Genomic DNA, 18,899 nt, shown 5'->3' with positions numbered 1-18,899 from the left:
CACTCTCCTGAACTGAGTTGTCCCACGTCTAGGGGTAGGAAGAGTCTCTTGACAGGAGAATGTAGCTAGGTATTCATCGCTAATAGTGCTCAAGCCCTGTGATTAAGATTGCTGTCCAGGCAGCAGTGTAGGCAGTGGCGCACGCCTTTAATCCTGGCACTCGGAGGCAGAGGCAGGTGGATCTCTTGAGTCCAAGGCCAGCCTGGTCTACAGAGGGAGTTCTAGGACAGCCAGGCTATACAGAGAAACCCTGTCTAGAAAAACAACACTAGGAAAAAGCCTGCTGCCCAGGAGCGTCCCAGGGTACCGGCTGCCTGAGTTCTTCCAAGTACATTGTCCCTTTAGGAGCAGAGAGATGCTGTCCAGGGGTGGCGCGCATCCAGCAATATTCCCGGAAGCATTCTTATCCCGCTAAAGCTGGGGATCTGCGTGGCTTGGAAAACTTTTGTGTTGACTGCGGGAGTTTTAAAGATCAAGGTGCCTTCAACAAGTCGCCTGTGAGAAAGCTGCAACTTTGTTGTGATTTTAAATTAGTGTTAATTTCCCAAGTAAACGAACAATACTAACAAAGACTATACTACTCACCACAATAATTACCGTAGAATTAGAATCAAATGGTTTTTTTTAAGCTTTAAAGCATACAAATGTTGATTTAAGAAATGTCACGCAGTTAATATGTATCATTTCATTAAAACAAGACTTAAAGAAAAATGAACCTTAAATCTAATGTGTTCTTTCCCACTCTGTCCTTTATTTTGTTGTTTCCCAACATTGCTGAGCACATAATGGTCACATGAAAACCATCAAATATGTTCAAGGACAGGTGAGGTGGCTCAGCAGGTAAATGTGCTACTGCTCAGCCTTAGACCTCTCACTTCAATCCCTGGGACCCACTTAATGGAAGGAAAGGAGCCACTCCCAGATGTTAGCCTCTGGCCTTCCATATGCTTGCTGGGGCACAGTCGCTCCCCCTGCATCACCCAAGACAAATGGAGAAATAAATAGCTACTCAAAGTAGAATTTAGTTGGCTTTTCAAAAAGACTTAATTCCTTATATTTTTATTTTGGTTTTTTTTTTGTTTTGTTTTTTTTGTTTTTTTGAGACAAGGTTTCTCTGTGTAGCCATGGCTGTCCTGGAACTCACTCTCTGTAGACCAGGCTGGCCTCTAACTCAGAGATCTGCCTGCCTCTTCCTCCCCGAGTGCTGGTCTTAAAGGCGTAGGCCACCATAGCTAACTGATTAGTTTGTTTTTATTTTATGTGTGTGAGTGTTCAGCCTGCATATCCGTGTGTACTATATGTATGTCTTGGGCACCAGACCCCCTGGGAGTGAAGCTACTGTTGTGACCCATTCTGTGGGCCCTGGGAACGGAACCCAGGTCCTGCAAGGCCAGCAAGGGCTCATAAGTACTGAGCCATCTCTGCAGATCCTATTTCAGTTGGTTTTAATAAGCTTAACAGAATGTGTGGGAGTAAAGGGCCCCAAACCTTGCACTGAATGCTTAGAATGTGCTCTGTGGATGAACCACATCTCCAGCTATCACTGTTTAATAATAATAATAATAATAATAATAATAATAATAATAATAATAATAATAATAATCAGTGAATATTTTTTTGTTCAGGATTTGGGTGGATTTCTCAGTCATGCAAATTTTGCTGTCACTGAAGAGAGCATGCTGTCATTTTTACCAGGCACACACAAGTATTACCCTTGTTTAAGATTAGCTATCAGGGACCTAACAGATAAGGCAGGAAACCTGAAATCTGAGCCTTCTGTTCCATTGGTTTTCCTGGATGACCTTGGGCAGGTCATTTAACCCCTCAGCTTTGGTTTCCTTATCTCTAAGACAGACAGTGCTCTCCTTCACTAGTCTGATGTCATAGGATGTGGTTGGGCCCCTGAGAGACGAGCCACCCTTCATCCGATCAATGACCATCTTTCTCTAACTCTTTAAAGAGCTCTCTATGGACCGTCTAGCTGACAGTGCTGGCCGATTAGCTATTCCTACCTACACTGCCTCACCACGCAGGGCGTTCTGACTGAAGGTAATGCGCCTGCCTGACAGATACTTCACAAGGCGCCATGTATCAATCACCTTCCTTCATAAAATTTTCATGTGTGTAACTCTGCTAAAATGGATCTTGACAGGGCTTGGCTTTTTAAAAAGTTATTTTAAATTAAAACATAGTTATACTATTTCTTCCACTCCTTCCTGTGACCCTCCTCTCAAATGTGATATATTTTTCTATTATTATTATTATTATTATTATTATTATTATTATCATTATCATTATTATTATTATAGGTACATAAACTATACCTGATAGTGGAAGTGTTAAATCCCAGTGTAGAGCTTCACAATTTCAGAATGCCTATTCTAATTATGCGGAAGTCCACTGAGACTTTGGATCTGGTTAATTTTGGTGTGTGGTTTCTGTTTCATTTGCACATTTTAATGTTTATAAAATTAAAATAAATATAAATTATTGACACATATGCAGATAGGCATATAAAAATGAATAAGTATATAATTAACTGCTGAGCCCATTAGTGTTACCTGTATGTATATGTTTTTAAGGCTGACCTCTTGGATTGTAAAAGCCAGAGTTTTCTTAATAAAAGTTAAAATATTTAGCTGGGCGTGGTGGCGCACACATTTAATCCCAGCACTTGGGAGGCAGAGGCAGGTGGATTGCTGTGAGTTCGAGGCCAGCCTGGTCTACAAAGCGAGTCCAGGACAGCCAAGGCTATACAGAGAGACACTGTCTTGAAAAGCCAAAAAAAAAAAAAGTTAAAATATTTGAGGCTGGGGAGATGGCTCAGCAGTTAAGAGCAGTGGCTTCCTTTCAGAGGACTGGGATTTGGTTTCCAGCACCTACATGATTGTTCACAACCATCTGTAACTCCAGTTCCAGGGGATGTGACACCCTCTCTTCTGGCTTCTTCAGATGCCAGACACGCTTGCAGTGCGCGTACATGCGTGCAGGCAAAACACCCACATACACAGAATAAAAATAGGTAAGTCAGCCGGGTGGTGGTGGCACATGCCTTTAATCCCAGCACTTGGGAGACAGAGGCAGGCGGATCTCTGTGAATCTGAGGTCAGCCTGGTGTACAAAGTGAGTTCAGGATAGCAAGAGCTGTTACACAGAGAAACCTTGTCTTGAAAAACAAAAACAAACAAACAAAAAAAAGCAAGTCTTTTGGTCTTTTCTTTCTTTCTTTTTTTGAGACAGCGTTTCTCAAAAGGCTGTCCTGGACATGCTTTGTAGACCAGGCTAGCCTTGAACTCACAGAAATCCACCGGCCTCTGCCTCCTGAGTGCTGGGATTAAAGGCGTGCTTTACCACGCCTGGCAAAAATAAGTAAGTCTTTTAAACAAAGAGCTGAAGTACACCTAAAAACATTGGCTATTCAGGGAGGTGTAAGAACTCTCATTCATGTCTGAAAAAGAGGGGTCCCCACAGAGAGCACAGGGTTGTTGATAAGGCTGCGTTTCCCAGCTTCAGACACAGGTCACGGCCAAGTCCTAGTGCCAGTGTACACCATGCAGCCAGAGGACAGCCCTTATCAAAGCACAAGGTCAGAGTGACGTGGCAGCTTAGGAGGTAAGAAGGCTGTGTCAGAGATTCATATACTACTTACCCTGTAAGGAGGATGTGTGTGTGTTTAATGAGAATAAAATATTCATTTCTACTATGTTGAAGATTAACTAGGCTTTTACCCACCCTTCCTTCCTTCCTTCCTTCCTTCCTTCCTTCCTTCCTTTTCCAATAGAACAAGAGGCCTATGGGCACCTTACCAAGGGCTTAGAAAATTGATAAATGAACCCACGCTGACTTCTTAAGATAGGAACCAGACACTTTAAGGTGGTTGGCCGGAGCTGTGCCTGTTATAATTTCCTGCCCAGTGGACTCTGCCTTCTTCGCTGTGGTCTTTTTCACATGCACAGTCCCGTTACAGTGTGAAGCTTCCTCTGAATTCACTTCTTCTTTTCCCTCTCCAATGTACAGAAGTGAGGGCATATTTCTTTAAGATTACAGGCACTGCTTTATCTCTACTCTGTTACTAGGTGATAGAATTTAATAACCCCCTGGCCGTTGTGAAGAACTGATAAAGGGAAAAGGGTTGGGCTCTGGGGCAGCACTGTGAGAGGGTGAGGAGGAAGGCTGGGCCTATAGCTTTATCAAGCATGGCTTGCTAGGAAGACCCAAGTCCTTGTAGTCACAGTGACTGGGAGCCTTCCCCACACTTCAGAGTTCAGAGGGAGAAATATCCTTTTACAAAAGGGGAATTTATGTCCATTTCAGACAAAGGGAGAGTCAGCTCCTTCATGTTTGCTGTTGTTAAAATGCCCCTGTCTCATCACCTCCTTGGCTTTGCACCTCTTTTCTATGATGCTTCCAAACACATATCATTAGGAATACTAACATCAGGACCAGAGAGGTGGCTCCTAGTAAAGGAGCTTGCGGTCCGTCCTGAGGACCTGGGGTCAGTCCCTGAATCCATGTGGTAGAAGGAGAACCAACTCACACAACTTGTTTCCTGACCTCCACATGTGCAGCGGCATGCTCACATGCGTGCACACAAATAAAACAAATAAGTAAGTGTTAAAAGGTTAATATAACACTGTAAACTGTATAAACTTTTCCCCCCCTAGGAATGCCTTTCATCCGTTTAATTTACAGGACATAGGTAACATAACATAAGAAGAGATAAGGTTTTATTTTTTTTCCATTGACTACACATTATTTCTCAACAGCTTCCAAAGTATAGCAATTGAAAACACATACTGAATGCCATACGCACATAAAAGGGAAGTGTTTAATCCTGATACGGTCATAAGTAAAGGCATGCACGCCTAGCTGTGTAACTATTTGCCCCCTTGGCTACCACTCACTTTTAAACCTAGCAAACGGCTTGGTAAAACACACCCTCTCCTTACCTGTTGTCTGGGTGGGGACGATGTCATTGTTTTATTGTTAGCTGTATTTATACAAGCTTGCTAGCCCTTCCACTGAAAGCTGGCTCTGGCTGTTTTGAGGTCGCTGACATTGACTTCTCCGTGTATTTAGAATGGAGGAGCCAGCATTGTTTTACATGCACAGGGCGATCACTTGTTTTCTATCTTTGCTTTTCTCTCCGACTGCAGCAGCGTGCAGGGTCGAGGACAGCCGGCCCCCCATGTCAGTGGTCTAGGATGGCCAGTGAGGGTGCCAGCATCCCAAGTCCTGTGGTGCGCCAGATTGACAAGCAGTTTCTGATCTGCAGTATATGCCTGGAACGGTACAAGAACCCCAAGGTCCTGCCCTGTCTGCACACTTTCTGTGAGAGGTAAGCATCTTTCGTGGCGCCACATTCAACCTTCTGCCACCTGCACAGGCCCTTTCCCAAGATTCTGCTGCTACCCAAGGGGACAATGCCTGGCTTGTGCTTCTAACAGACATCTAGGAACCCAATCAAGAGTTAGCAGAGAGTTACTTCATTTCAAACAATTACAAGTCTGAGAAAGTGTCCAGGAACCGACTGGCTCACCTCTAAAAGAGACAGAGCTAAAGAAAACACCCTTCTTACTTGTCTTTTTTGAAACAGTACATTCAATGTTATTTCATTTTATTTTAATAGCCTATCTATCTATCTCTCTATCTGTCATCTATCTATCTATTTAATTTTGAGGCAGGGTCTGTGTAGACCAGGCTGACCTTGAGCTCACAGAGAACTGCCTGCTTCTGATTTAAGGCGTGCACCACTATGCCTGGCTAGCATCTTATTTTCATTTGCCTGTATGTCTGTGTCTGTGGGCAGAGGCCAGAAAAGGGTATCAGATACCCTGGAGCTGGGGTTACAGGTGTTTGTGCACCACTGGCTGGATGTGGGTGCTGAGAACCAAACTCTAGCCCTCCGTAAGAGCTTCAAGTGCTCTGAAACACAGAACCACTTCTCCGGTTCTTCAAAATACACCGTCATACTCCATGGCTTGATTTATTATGAAAAAAGCGGTTTGTTACCTGACCTGCTTGTTGGCACAAGCCTGTAATTACAGTACTTGAGAAGCTGAGGCAGTAGAATTTTGAGTTTGAAGATAGTCTGGGCTATACATTGAGATCTTAAACAAAGAAACAAACAAACAAAACTAACAAGATATAGGCCAAGGCATAGTGGTACATGCCTTTAATCCCAGCACTCCAGAGGCAGGGAAGGTGGATCTTGGTAGCCTTGTTTACATGATGAATTCCAGGACAAGGCTATATAGAAAGATCTTGTCTCAAACAAACAAACAAATAGCAACAACAAAAACCAAAAACAAACAAACAAACAAAAAACCGGAAAGAGAAGTTGTTCGCATGTAGTTTATCCGTGGCTCAATTTAAGTGTATTCTCAGCAAGTCTGTATGAATATTTTTCTTTAAAATGAGTAAATACTGTAGTTATGTTTGGACAGCTGTTAAGTACATTTTCTACTACTTAATAGATGTAATTAAAATAGCATAGTTCTTATCTATAGACCATGAAATCAGTGCTTCCAACGGTTCCAAATATATGCTGGTTTTATTGACCCTCCAATTCAAAGTACATTTGTTATTTGACTGGGGATTAAATAAAAATAGCTGATTTACTTTGCGGGGTCCTGGCTGCAGCAGCATAACTACATCCTTGATGGTGATGACGGGTAGGAGAGGCACATAGCTTGAACTAGCTAGGAGTTATGGGGTTTTTCTTTGCATTTAGAATTATGTAGGGGTTTGCTTTGCTTTAGTGATGCTTTTCATTGTATTCATTTTATAGGCATTATTTATGCAAGTGCCTTGAAGTTTATATTCTATAATAATTAGATAGTGACCATCCCCTCCCCCACCACAACACTGACTGGGCATGGCTAAACACCAGAGAATTGCTACTGCGTCCCTGGGTATAGGTGGTGACACCATTACTTTATTTGCAGTCACCATAGCCTGACACCCATATGGTACACACCAGATGAGAGTCACTGGGCTGGGTGAAAGAAATAAAGGACAGGACGGGAGATCCCACTGGATGAATGGCTCTTAGTCTCTGTTTTGCTTAGATGGATGGATGGAAGAGCCATTCATCAAGGCAGGAAGAGCACACGGTTTGAGGAAGAACATTGCTTTGGTTTTGTTGCCTGATGGGTCTTGTGACCCTTGAGGCATCTAAGAAGGCATCGGGCTCAGAGAGTGTATCTATAGGAAGGGACGTAATGTCTGTTTTACATGTAGTGCTGTAAGATCCCAGAGGAAAAGAGCTCTTAATATGGAGCCGTCGTGAGTCACACCAGGCTTTATTAAGTCAGAAATGATAGAGCAGGCAGGGGGACCAGATGCCGTAAAGACAAAGGAAGATGATCCAGCAAAAACAAAAACAGGGAGTGGAGGCAAGGTTAAGGTCAAGCTGATGAATGGCTGAATGGCAGTTGTCCAGTAAAATATGATGAAAATGCCTCTTGGGCTTGTGAACCACTTATGATTTTAGCAGCTCTGTTTCATTTCTGGTAGGGATTTAGCTCTGGTTACACCCAAGACAGTCATCAGCCAGCCGTCCTTGGTGTCCCTTTCTTCACCTGCAAAAGTACAAGGCCACATCTGTGGTTCTCAAACTCTGGCTAGACAATTGGAAAACAGTATACACAGTATAATTTTGGGTTTGTTTCTGCAGTGTTTGAATGAGAGCCATGCATGCTGGGTAAGCACTTACCCACTGAGTTGCAACGCCAACCCCAGTTATTTAGTGATTAGATTATGATGTCAGACTGCCTGGGTTTGGATTCCCACTCTCACCCTGGCCCACTAAAGAACTCTAGGCAAGGTACTCAGCTCTCGCTATACCCACATTTCCTCATCATCCAAAGGGATCACAGTGTTGCTTTCTTTATGGATGAATGTAGTTTATAGTAAATGTGATGGTCGTTACTGTTAATACATTTCTTTCTTTAACTAACTGGGTTCAATCAATGCTTCTTGAGGAGAAACAAGAGATGATATGCTTGAGTCTGGGTGTTTTAAAATCTATTTGACTATGGTTTTGTATATCAAATGAATTTCAACGTTAACAAACACATCTGACTTTTTTTTTCCCCCTGATTACTCAAGTCCACACACTAATGAGATCAATGATACACACTGAGGCTTTCCAAGCTTGTGTGTGTGTGTGTGTGTGTGTGTGAGAGAGAGAGAGAGAGAGAGAGAGAGAGAGAGAGAGAGAGAGAGAGAGAGAGAGAGAGATGGGCATCTGGTTCTGGTAGGCCTATCAAGTTCCTTGGAAGGTCAAGGTTGCTTGTCCTGTCCTTGAGCAAACCAAAGTGTGATGTCAAGGCTCCGGACACTACAGAAGTCTATGATGTTTTCTTTTCCTTGAGCACAGTCATTTGTCTGGTCAGTGGATAGAGCTGATGAAGAGAGACAGATTAGCTCTTGCTCTCTGAAGCATCATTTCCCTGGTACAGGACACCACAAAGTGGCCCGCTGTGAGCACATTGTTGGTGAGAACAGGGATGGCATCTGGGGGAAGCAGTGCTCTGTGCTGACTGTGCCCACTGTGTATGTGCTCCCCCACGCAACAGGTGCCTGCAGAACTACATTCCCGCCCACAGCTTAACCCTCTCCTGCCCGGTGTGTCGCCAGACCTCCATCCTGCCTGAGAAAGGGGTAGCTGCGCTCCAGAACAACTTCTTCATCACGAACCTCATGGATGTGCTGCAGCGAACGCCAGGCAGCAACGGCGAGGACTCGTCCATCCTGGAGACAGTCACCGCTGTGGCTGCAGGAAAGCCTCTCTCGTGCCCAAACCATGACGGGAACGTAAGTAAGGCAGGCTGGCTGTCAGGGGGAACATGATGGTTGTGACCCTGGGTGGGCTTTGGATACCTCAGAGATTTTTCACTATGGCAACCCTCCTCCTGAGAAATGACTCATTCAGTACAAACTTTTAACAACTCTCAGACAATTTTTGCCTGCTCACTTTCTGTAACCAGAGTTACTTAAATTGTAAAAATCCATCTTCGTCCTCTCTACTTAGAGTATACTATTGTTACCTTCAGGAGAGCAAGTCAGTAGCTGCTGGCGAGCGAGGCAAACCCAACATACCATATGAGTCAAAAATTCATGGGTTAACATTTAATAGCAGATAAGCTCTGCAAGTTGAAACTGACTACTGAAATGCTAATTAATAAGAGTTTATTTTTCTTGGAGAAGGATTTTTTTTTCACATTTTAGATCCTCCTTCTTAGGAATGAAGGACTGAAGAATCGGGCCAGGCATGGTGGCACATGCCTTTAACCCCAGCACTTGGGAGGCAGAGGCAGGTGGATTGATGTGAGTTCAAGGCCAGCCTGGTCTACAAAGCGAGCCTAGAACTGCCAAAATCTTAAAAAAAAAAAAAAAAAAAAAAAGCATTGACGAATCTCTGCGGATTATGAACTGCAAACATACTTCCTGCTCCTAGCAAACTCAATAACTGTTATGAATGCAAATGGACCTATAAGACTCATCAAATAAGTGACTCACAATAGCTCTGTGCCTGGAAGGGATAGGATAATGTCATGGCTAGAAGCACTGGCTTGTGAGTCAGCCTGGCTGATTCAAGCCCGGCTTGTAGATGTATTCTCTGCCCCAGCTTGAAGAACTTTACTGAACTCTCCCTTCCTTTCCTGTGTAAAGGAAGTCATAACACTATTTACCAAATAGGATTATTTGAAATTGGGAAACTGAAATGTTTAAATGATATAAAAGCACACAGTAAACTCTCAGGAAAGATTAGCTATTAAAATCATTAATTGGTCTAGGCGTGGTGTGTATGCCTAGAATCCTAGTACCCAGGAAGCGGAGAGAGAAGGATGACAAGTTTGAGGCCAGTTCTGTACAGGAGACTCTCTCTAAAAAATACAGGAGTGTTTCTTAGAGGTCGGGAGTGTTGCTCAGTGGTAGAACGCATGCCTAGTGTCTTAGTTAATTTTCTATTGCTGTGATATAAAGCCATGACCAAGGCAACTCACAAAAGAAAGCATTTCACTTTGGGCTTAGGTTTCAGAGTGTTAGGGCCCACGAGCATCATGTCCAGGAGCATGTCATCAGGCAGGCATGGTGCTGGAGCAGTAGCTGAGTGCTCATATCTTGAGACATAACCAAGAGGCAGAGTGAGACTGGGCATCATATGAGTCTTTTGAAATCTCAGAGCCCACCGGCCGTGACACACCTCCTCCAACAAGGCCACACCTCCTGATCCTTCCCAAACAGTTTCACCAACTGGAGACCAAGCACTCAAATACATGAGCCTGTGAGGATCATTCCGAGTTGCTGCACCTAGCATATGAAAGTCTCTGGATTTAATTCCTGGCATTGCCTCCTGAATTGAATGATGATGATCATGATGAAAATGTTGATTATCATGATGATTTGCTCTTCAGAATAACCCAAGGCCTTATGAATGCTCATGTCCTCTTACTGGGCTATACCTCCAGCCCTAATACTACATTAATTCTAATCAATGACTTTATTCACTTTTTTCTTATATTGGCCACATAAAAAGTCATTGAAACTACTTGTAATATAAGCCCCACATATTATAAGCCACGAGAGAAAGCAAGTGGTTGTTGGAGCCGAGCAATCTTGATTATGCCTTGACTGCATCTCTGCTGCACTTTGCCTACCCCCTTGCAGCCCGCCTGGCCTCCCAACTCTTCAGCCTGCCTTTAGGATGGCTGTCGCATCCCTTTCTCCTAGAGTGCCCCATGCCTCTCCTCTTATATGGCTGCTTTGTCCTTATCATTCATTTCCATTTCCTTCCCAGAACAGTTGTCTCTAACTGTGCTCTCTGAGGTAAGACAAGTCACCTCTTTTTTTTTTTTTTTCTTTTTTTTTTTTGAGACAGAGTCTCAGTATGTAACCCTTACTGGTCTAGAACTCTCAAGCTAGACCAGGCTGGCCTTGTGCCCATGGAGATATATGCTTGCCCCTTCCTCTGGAATTAAGGTCATATGCCATTATGTCCAGCCAGGCCACCTTTTAATAGCATTTTACCTCCATCATGTCACTTCCTATCCTGCCCCATGACATTTATAATGTCATCGGTGGGCTGGTTGCTTATTAGTCTTTTAGCTTTCCCTTTAGAATGAGCACCAAATAGTGCTTCTTCATCAGATTATAGATGAGAATTGCCCGGCACCACACTCGGCTTCTCAATACAGTCTGCAAAGTAGGTGTAAGTCACCTTTATCCATAGATGGAGATTCTCAGGCTTGGACAGGCAAAGCACCAGTTTGACTGACGCATTGAAGCTAGTCCTGAAAGAAGTAGCATCCTGAGCTTTATGACAGCTTCGAACACAGGAAGACACCATGCCATGCACATCCGTAACTATTTAATTGGAAGTACACCAAGCTAGTAATGACAACAAGGTATAACATATACACTATAATCCCAGGGAGGCTGTAGTGTAGACTCTACAAAAACAAGCCTAAAAGGTTCCTCCCAAAGCAGGTTGAAGGTTATTTTTCTGACCCCTTTTCTTTTGGCTCAGGGTGACTATTGAGGTTCTCTGCCTGCACTCCCATCCTAAGTGCTACATCTAGGAAAGCGTTTCTATCAGGTGCAAGTCCCCTTAAAATGTATTCAGTCACAGGGCTCCCTGCGGACCCTGCTTGATAGGGAAGGAAGTCTTAGGAACAAACTCTAGGAGTTTCACCGGAGGCACCAGCCTGCCCTTGAACAGGTGGTTGTGTAGCGTGTGACCTAAATGGCAATTGGAGAGATAACATCGTAATCACTGTAAGGGTGTGGTGGTGCTCAGGAGCCGTAGGTAGCTGGGGCACCTAGAACATGAAGTCTGGAGGTGGGGCCAGAGCACAGGTGGGCAGGAGACTTGCAGGGAGGGGCCAGAAAGTAGGTTGGGAGAGATTGTGACACACGTTGGTATCACCAAGAAAGTGCCCGACCTAGATTCCAAAAGCGATGTGAAGCGTTAAACCTTCAAAATAAGAGGTGAACGTTGGAATGGTGCATAGAGTGGTGAGCCCGAGGCTGGGCGACCGGGTTTGCATTTACTGAGATGTTAGGCTGAAGTCCACAAGAGGTTGGCCTGGAGAGAGTCGCTGGCCCAGAGCAGGAGATAGACTTCAGAGAAAAAGGTGTTCATGTGAGAATCTGCCTCCCACACATAAAAGCTCACGTGTTTTAAGAAGACAATCTGTTAAGCTAGGCTAAGATTGGGAGAACTTGAGGCACCAAAACTGACCACATAATTAGGACACACACACACACACACACACACACACACACACACACACACACACACACACACACAAAGCACAAAGCCAGTACATTTAGCTCCGGCATAATGTACTGAAATTAAATTGGCAATTGTTCATGGAAAAACACAAAATGTCTTTTTGAAACTCACAACCACTTAATACATAAAGAAAGGGCAGAACAAGACTACATAAAACATGGAAATGAATATTCTACTGTCTAATGGGGGGGGGTGGTAAATAACCCCATATTATTTAAAAGGAGAATTTTATAGGTTAAATAAAATCTTTTTCTTTATTTGAAAAAAAAATAAAGGGAAATATTTTCAGGAATTTAGAAGCTAGTCTGGGATACATAATGAGATCCCACCACAGAAACAAACAAACCCACACAAAAACTCAAGAAGCTAAGAAAGGAACAACAAAATTATTGTGAATTGTGAAAGAAAATAGTGTATGTGATTGCTAGTATACTCCCAAACAGTGAAAGATAGCAAGCGAGGCAGGCCTGTGGTGGCACACGCTTTTAATCCCAGTACTTGGGAGGCAGAGGCAGGCGCATCTCTGAGTTCTATACAGCCAGGGATATACCGAGAAAACCAAATTTAAAAAGAAGAAGAAGAAAAGAAAAAGAAAGAGGGGTTGAGGGGGAGAGTGAGCAAGTTAATTTATTGCACACTTACATTTTCTGATACCAAAATCTAGGGAAGACAGAAAAAGAAAGCTATTAATAATTTAACCTATGATACTAACCATAAAATTCTTAATTAAAATGCCTTAGAGAGTTCTTTATATGTGAGAACATTGACAAGGAAAATATGATTATCTCAAAAGATTGAGCAAAGAACTTAGAAAATCCACAGGGAAGGTGGCCAAAAGTGACACCACAGAGGTTAGCCTTCACAAATAATTATCTCTATATCATTTTTTTAAAGGCAGTAACCAGGGGCTGTTGAGATGGTTCATCAAGCAAAGGCACTTGCACACAGGCCTGTGACCTGAGTTCAGACCCACATAGGCAGAAGGAGAGAGCAACTCCACAGTCACCATCGTCCTGAGGTCTTGTCTGAGGTCTCATGGGAAGAGAGTAAATTGCTCTTCAGAAAAGTGATGTCAGTTGGGCCAAAATATAAGAAGTGTTTTAGATAGGCTCTCACATTGTAATTTAGTAATTCCACTGACAGAATTATTTGTAAGGAAATCACTAGGTAAGATGATGAGTGTTATCGTTTCTATATTATTGTGAAAATTACAAATAATATAAATTTACAGTATTAGATACTTGCTGAGCTTATTATAAGCCCATATAACTGATTGCTGGGTTGCTATGATGAAACTGATTTATTGTCTGATTGATACTAAGAATCTTCACCCAGGCTGAGCACATGCTTTACCACTGAGCCTTACTCACAGCCCCAAGTCGATGTATTTGAAACAAGTGACATGAGTGTTAGTATGTGTTCTATATGTTAGCATGAAATATATTCAGGATTAGAGTTCTGTGTTTTCTCCATAAGACCATAATGTATATACTACAGAGTAGACAGTATAGACAGTATAGAGTACGTCATATACACTGTATACAATATATAAAAACCATGTACATCAAATACATTGTATAGTGCATATCGTATATATAATACACAATATATACAGTATAGTATAGGCCTATACAGTGTGTACAGTATAGTATAGGCCATGTATGGTGTGTGCAGCATGTACAGTATGGTGTATGTCATATACACTGTATGCAGTATATACAGTATCGTGTGCATCATATGCACTGTATGCAATATATACAATATAGTGTATGTCACATACACGGTATACAGTATATTATAGGCCATGTATGGATATACAGTATATACATTATAGTATGTGTCATATACATTGTATGCAGTAAATACAATATAGTATTAGCCATATACAGTACATATAGGATACTGTAGACGTATACAGTATATACAGTATAGTGCACACCATATACACTGTTTACAGTATAATATAGGCCATGTATGGTATATATAGTATAGTATACATCACACACACTATATACAGCATAGTGCAGGCCATGTACCATATATACAGTATAACATAAATCATACACAGTATATATAATATAGTGTAAGCCATGCACAGTGTATACAGTATATACAGTGTGGCACACATTGTGTACACTGTATATGGTATATACAGCATAGTGTAGGCCATGCACAGTGTATACAGTATAGTACGTTCCTAAGCGCTGTTTGCTGTATATACAATATACCGTGGGCCACATACAGTGTATACAGAATAGAAAGAAGAATGGCATTTTGTTCAGAAGGGAGAGAGTCTGGAATGGAAGCATCTAAGAGGCTGCTGTGCTCCGTTGTGCTGTCAGCCCAGTGTCTTCAGGAGCCCAGAAATGATGTTGGGCCAGAGAGGCTAAACGTCACGACTCAGAGGAAGGACACTGGCTACAGTTATTAAAAACTTGAGCCTGGCCTCACCCCCGAGGCTCTGTTGAAGACCAGGAGCACTGGCACACCTGTGTAAGATTTGCACTGAACTTGTCTCCGACTAGCTGGCCATGTGAGAGGGTCGGTTCGAAACAGAGGAGACTGAGATAGAAGGGAGTTGTGTGAGCCTGCTGGAGTAGCCCATGAGTGGCTCTGATCCAGATCAGCAGGAAATGAGGTCTGAGAACTGCATCAAAGGAACTGACTGGCCCCAGGCTGAGGTGACGCCAGATGACAACAGGTCTAACTTCAGTGCCAAGGATGCACTGGTGTCTCCACTCAGGTGGTTAACTCTAAAATTACCATGTACCAGGAATGGTGGTGTTGTCTATAATTCTAGCACTTGGGAGGTTCAGGTAGGAGGATCACAAGTCCACAAGTTCAAAGCTAATCTGGGCTATGAATTAAGATCCCATCTTAAAATAAGAGGGGTAGAGCTCGAACTCAGAGAGCCTTGAATTCAAACTACACCATGGCTTGGGATACAGCATTTGCAAGGCCTCAGGTTCCCTCTGGGGGGGGGGGGGGAGGAACTAATAATAAATAAAAGGTGAAACAACTGAATTTCTACTAAATGACACTACCTTTCCCAGGAAAAGTAAGGAAGGTGGGGTCTCTGGCTACTACCTGGAGGACAAGTTAGAGAAGAATTCCTATGTTGATGACACTTATCTTCAGTAGCAGCACTAGGGAGGGTCTCTTGAGTTTGAGTTTGAATCCAACTTGGTCTACCTAGTGATACCCTGACTCCCAAAAGAAAGGCAAGGCCTTCCGAAAGAAGCCTATCTGAGTGCACTTCAGCGCCAGAGGCCCTTGGAGTCAGATGCCCTGGCTAATTCCATTCTTCAGGTTGAAGTCGCTCCTCCCTTCCTTTCTACCAAGCGTGTTTCATCCGGTCCCATTAAATACTAAACCCATCCGAAGGCCCTGACCCTCCTGGAGGTGAACGAAGCAGTTTAAAGTATGTGCTGAGCACTTCTACATGCAGAATCACTATGATTCTCCGGGATCGTGACGTTTATAAAGCAGCGAAAGGCCCCGGGGAATGGGCAAGCATGTGTCTTAAAGTAGTCCCGTTGTCTGGTCAGATTGTAGGAGTTCCACGGCTATGCCGCTTTGAAGTGGGGATGCTCATTGCCTATGCAAGCCAAACACGGTATCCTAGATAAACTGCCGCAGTGAACTGCCGTGGCTAAATCTTTAAAAGCAAGCCAAGCGTATGAAGGTTAATAAAATCAGGTGATTAACGGCAATGCAGGGTGCTGCCACGCTGATTAGCACCAGCAGACGAAAGCCTGTCACGTGCTGAAAAGCTGTGCTTGCGCTATGCTCATTAAACTGCCAGGACAACGCTGCTGAGTGCTCACAAATGACAGCCAGTGCTCTAAGCGACTCTTTGCTCTTAAAGGCAACACTTGAGTTCATGCCTTGTGATCCTAGGTAGACAAATGACCGGTGAACCCTGTCAGTGCTCAGTGAGGCTCCACTAGCAAGGATGTTGACAAGAACAGGATGTTGAGGGCGAGACTGCCCTGCCACTAACAAGTGTATCCTCCCCTCCCCCCATGAACTGCCAGGACCCCCACAAAGGCCTCCAGATTGGCCACAGGCCTGGAGCATCCTTTTCCCCCTAGGAATGCATGTGGTCCTGCCAGTTCCTCTACTGATGGCCACAGACGGTGACCACCTGTCAACAGCAATAAGCTCACCCTGGCCTCTGGCTGCCCTCCCACCCCTGGGGGCAATGGCATCATCTCTGTAGAGATGGACGAGCTCAGCTGAGGGGTACACTGTCACCCAACAATTAGTGCTGAACTCCACAAGCCTCAGCTGTGACAGCCTAGAATGAGCATTTAAGAGCCTCCAGCTTTCGGCGTTCAAAATGATTCCAGAGCTCCTTCTCCCAGGATGCACTTGGGATGTAGAACCACTGACAGCAAACACTTCCTGCTGTCAACTCAAAGGTGCTTCAGGGTTGGTCTTTCTTTTTCTTTCTTTCTTTTTTTAAATTTTTTAAAATTTATTTTTATTTTAAAATCTTATGTGCATTGGCATTTTGCCTGTGTGTGTGTGTGTGTGTGTGTGTGTGTGTGTGTGAGAGAGAGAGAGAGAGAGAGAGAGAGAGAGAGAGAGAGAGAGAGAGTCAGATCTTGGAGTTACAGGAAGTTGTGAACTGCCATGTGGGTGCTGGAATTGAACCCAGGTCCTCTGGAAGAACAGTTAGTACTATTAACCTCTGAGCCATCTCTCCAGCCCCTCCCTCCCCCTATTTAAAAGTAAAAATCACATTAAAACACCAATTTCAGTATTTCAAACAAAGTGTACAGTTAGTGTAAAGTTATGCAAATATCACCACTCCTGATTCCAGAATGTTTTCCTCACCCCGCAAAGGTAGCTTCACACCCATAGACAGCTGCTTCCTTCTGGTGATGTGACATGCTTGGGTTGTGATTTTCATGTGACTCCCCCTGCAATCCTGAGGTCCTTCTGATATGTGGCTGGGTCAGTTTTGTTAGTTTATTGTACAGGATTTTTCACCAAAATTTACAAGGGACATCAGCCTGTCATCATCTGTAATACCCTTGGTGCTGTGAATTAGGAAATGCTTCTCTCTCTCTCTCTCTCTCTCTCTCTCTCTCTCTCTCTCTCTCTCTCTCTCTCCCTCCCTCCCTCCCTCCCTCCCTCCCTCCCTCCCTCCCTCCCTCTCTCTCTCTCTCTCTCTCTCTCTCTCTCTCTCTCTCTCTCACACACACACACACTTATTTTAAGTAAGTAAGTTGGTAATAGAATACAGAGTTTTACTGTGTTACCTAGCCCCGGAACTCTCCTACCCACTCTGTAGAGCAGGAGAGTCTTATACTCATAACGATCCATCTGCCTCTGCCTCCCATGTGCTGGAATTAAAGGTGTTCACCACCACAAACGGTTCCTCTTATAATTTTTGGGGAAGGACTGGAGTAGTTTCTTATCTAACATGCTTGGTAGGTCCTACCATTGATGTTTTTGGTCTGATGCTTTTCCTTGCTGGCAGTTTTCTGACTATGTGTTGATTCAGACTTGCGTTTCTTCTTTGCATCTGTTTTTGGTTGTGTGTGTGTGTGTGTGCATGTGCGTGTGTGCATGTGCTTGCATGCATGTGTCAGAGGATGACACTGCAGAGCTGGCTCTCTGCTTTTGCGCTGTAAGCCCTAGGCATGAAACTCTGAGGCTTGGCCCTGAGGCTTGGCTACAAGTGCAGCCACCGGGCAATCTTGCTGGTGCTAAATTATTACCTGCTATTCATTTGGTACTAGTTTGTGTTACCTTTTCTTTGTTCTTTTTCTTTGTGCCCCTCACGAAGAAATGACCCTAACTTCACCGTTGCTGAGTTTTCCTCCTCTGCCTGCTGCTCATTTCGTCTGTGAAACTCCACTAGTGGGTTTTTACATTTTAATTGTTATGCTTTCCAATGCTGGAATATTTCTATTTTGTTACTTCTTAAAATATGTCTCTTTAATATCGTCTACTTGATGAGGTGTCATCATTTTCTGGTTTCCTCTAGTACTTTTTTTGTTTGTTTTTTTAAAGTATATATATGGTTTCTTTTTGTTTTGGGGCCACTTGTAAGAGTTTATTTAAGAGCCAATCTGGATTAAGTCCAATAAGAGACAGTTATTATTAATTTATTTTGTTGTGCGCCATCTTCCCTTTTTTAATAAAAAATGGAATTTTACTATTTTTCTTTGATGCATGTGGGTGTTTTGCCTCTGGTGTTATGTACGATGTATCATTTGTGTGCGGAGGCCACAGACACTGGAAGAGGTTTGCGGATCCTCTGAGACACGAGTTACAGATTGTCTTAGTGAGGGTTTTACTGCTGTGAAGAGACAACCATGACCACAGCAACTCCCATAAAGGGAAACATTTAATTGGGGCTACCTTACAGTTTCAGAGGTTTAGTCCATTTCATCATGGCGGGAAGCATGGCAGCATGCAAACAGGCATGGTGCTCGAGAAGGAGCTGAGAGTGCTACATCTTCAGCTGCAGGCAGCAGAAGGAGACTGTGTGCCACACTGGGTGTAGCTTGAGCATATATGACCTCAAAGCCCGCCCCCACAGTGACGCACTTCCTCCAACAAGGCCACACCTACACTA

The 18,899-nt window shown here is 43.6% G+C and overlaps 1 protein-coding gene across 5 annotated transcripts in view; it reads left to right on the top strand.

Moving 5' to 3' along the window:
- Trim2 (tripartite motif containing 2) overlaps positions 1–18,899 on the top strand; it is a 144,211-nt gene that overhangs the window by 90,467 nt on the left and 34,845 nt on the right. For all 5 annotated transcript variants that reach the window (XM_051157370.1, XM_051157366.1, XM_051157368.1 and 2 more), the window contains exons 2-3: positions 5,157–5,338; positions 8,583–8,820. In XM_051157370.1, the coding sequence (XP_051013327.1) occupies positions 5,205–5,338; positions 8,583–8,820 (372 nt within the window). In that variant the 5' untranslated portion in view covers positions 5,157–5,204. The remainder of the gene's footprint in view (positions 1–5,156; positions 5,339–8,582; positions 8,821–18,899) is intronic.

The sequence above is a fragment of the Acomys russatus genome, chromosome 15, assembly GCF_903995435.1.
Source record: "Acomys russatus chromosome 15, mAcoRus1.1, whole genome shotgun sequence".
Classification (NCBI taxonomy): domain Eukaryota; kingdom Metazoa; phylum Chordata; class Mammalia; order Rodentia; family Muridae; genus Acomys; species Acomys russatus.
The sequence above is the reverse complement of the archived record's forward strand: the minus strand, read 5'-3'. Positions and strand labels throughout refer to the sequence as shown.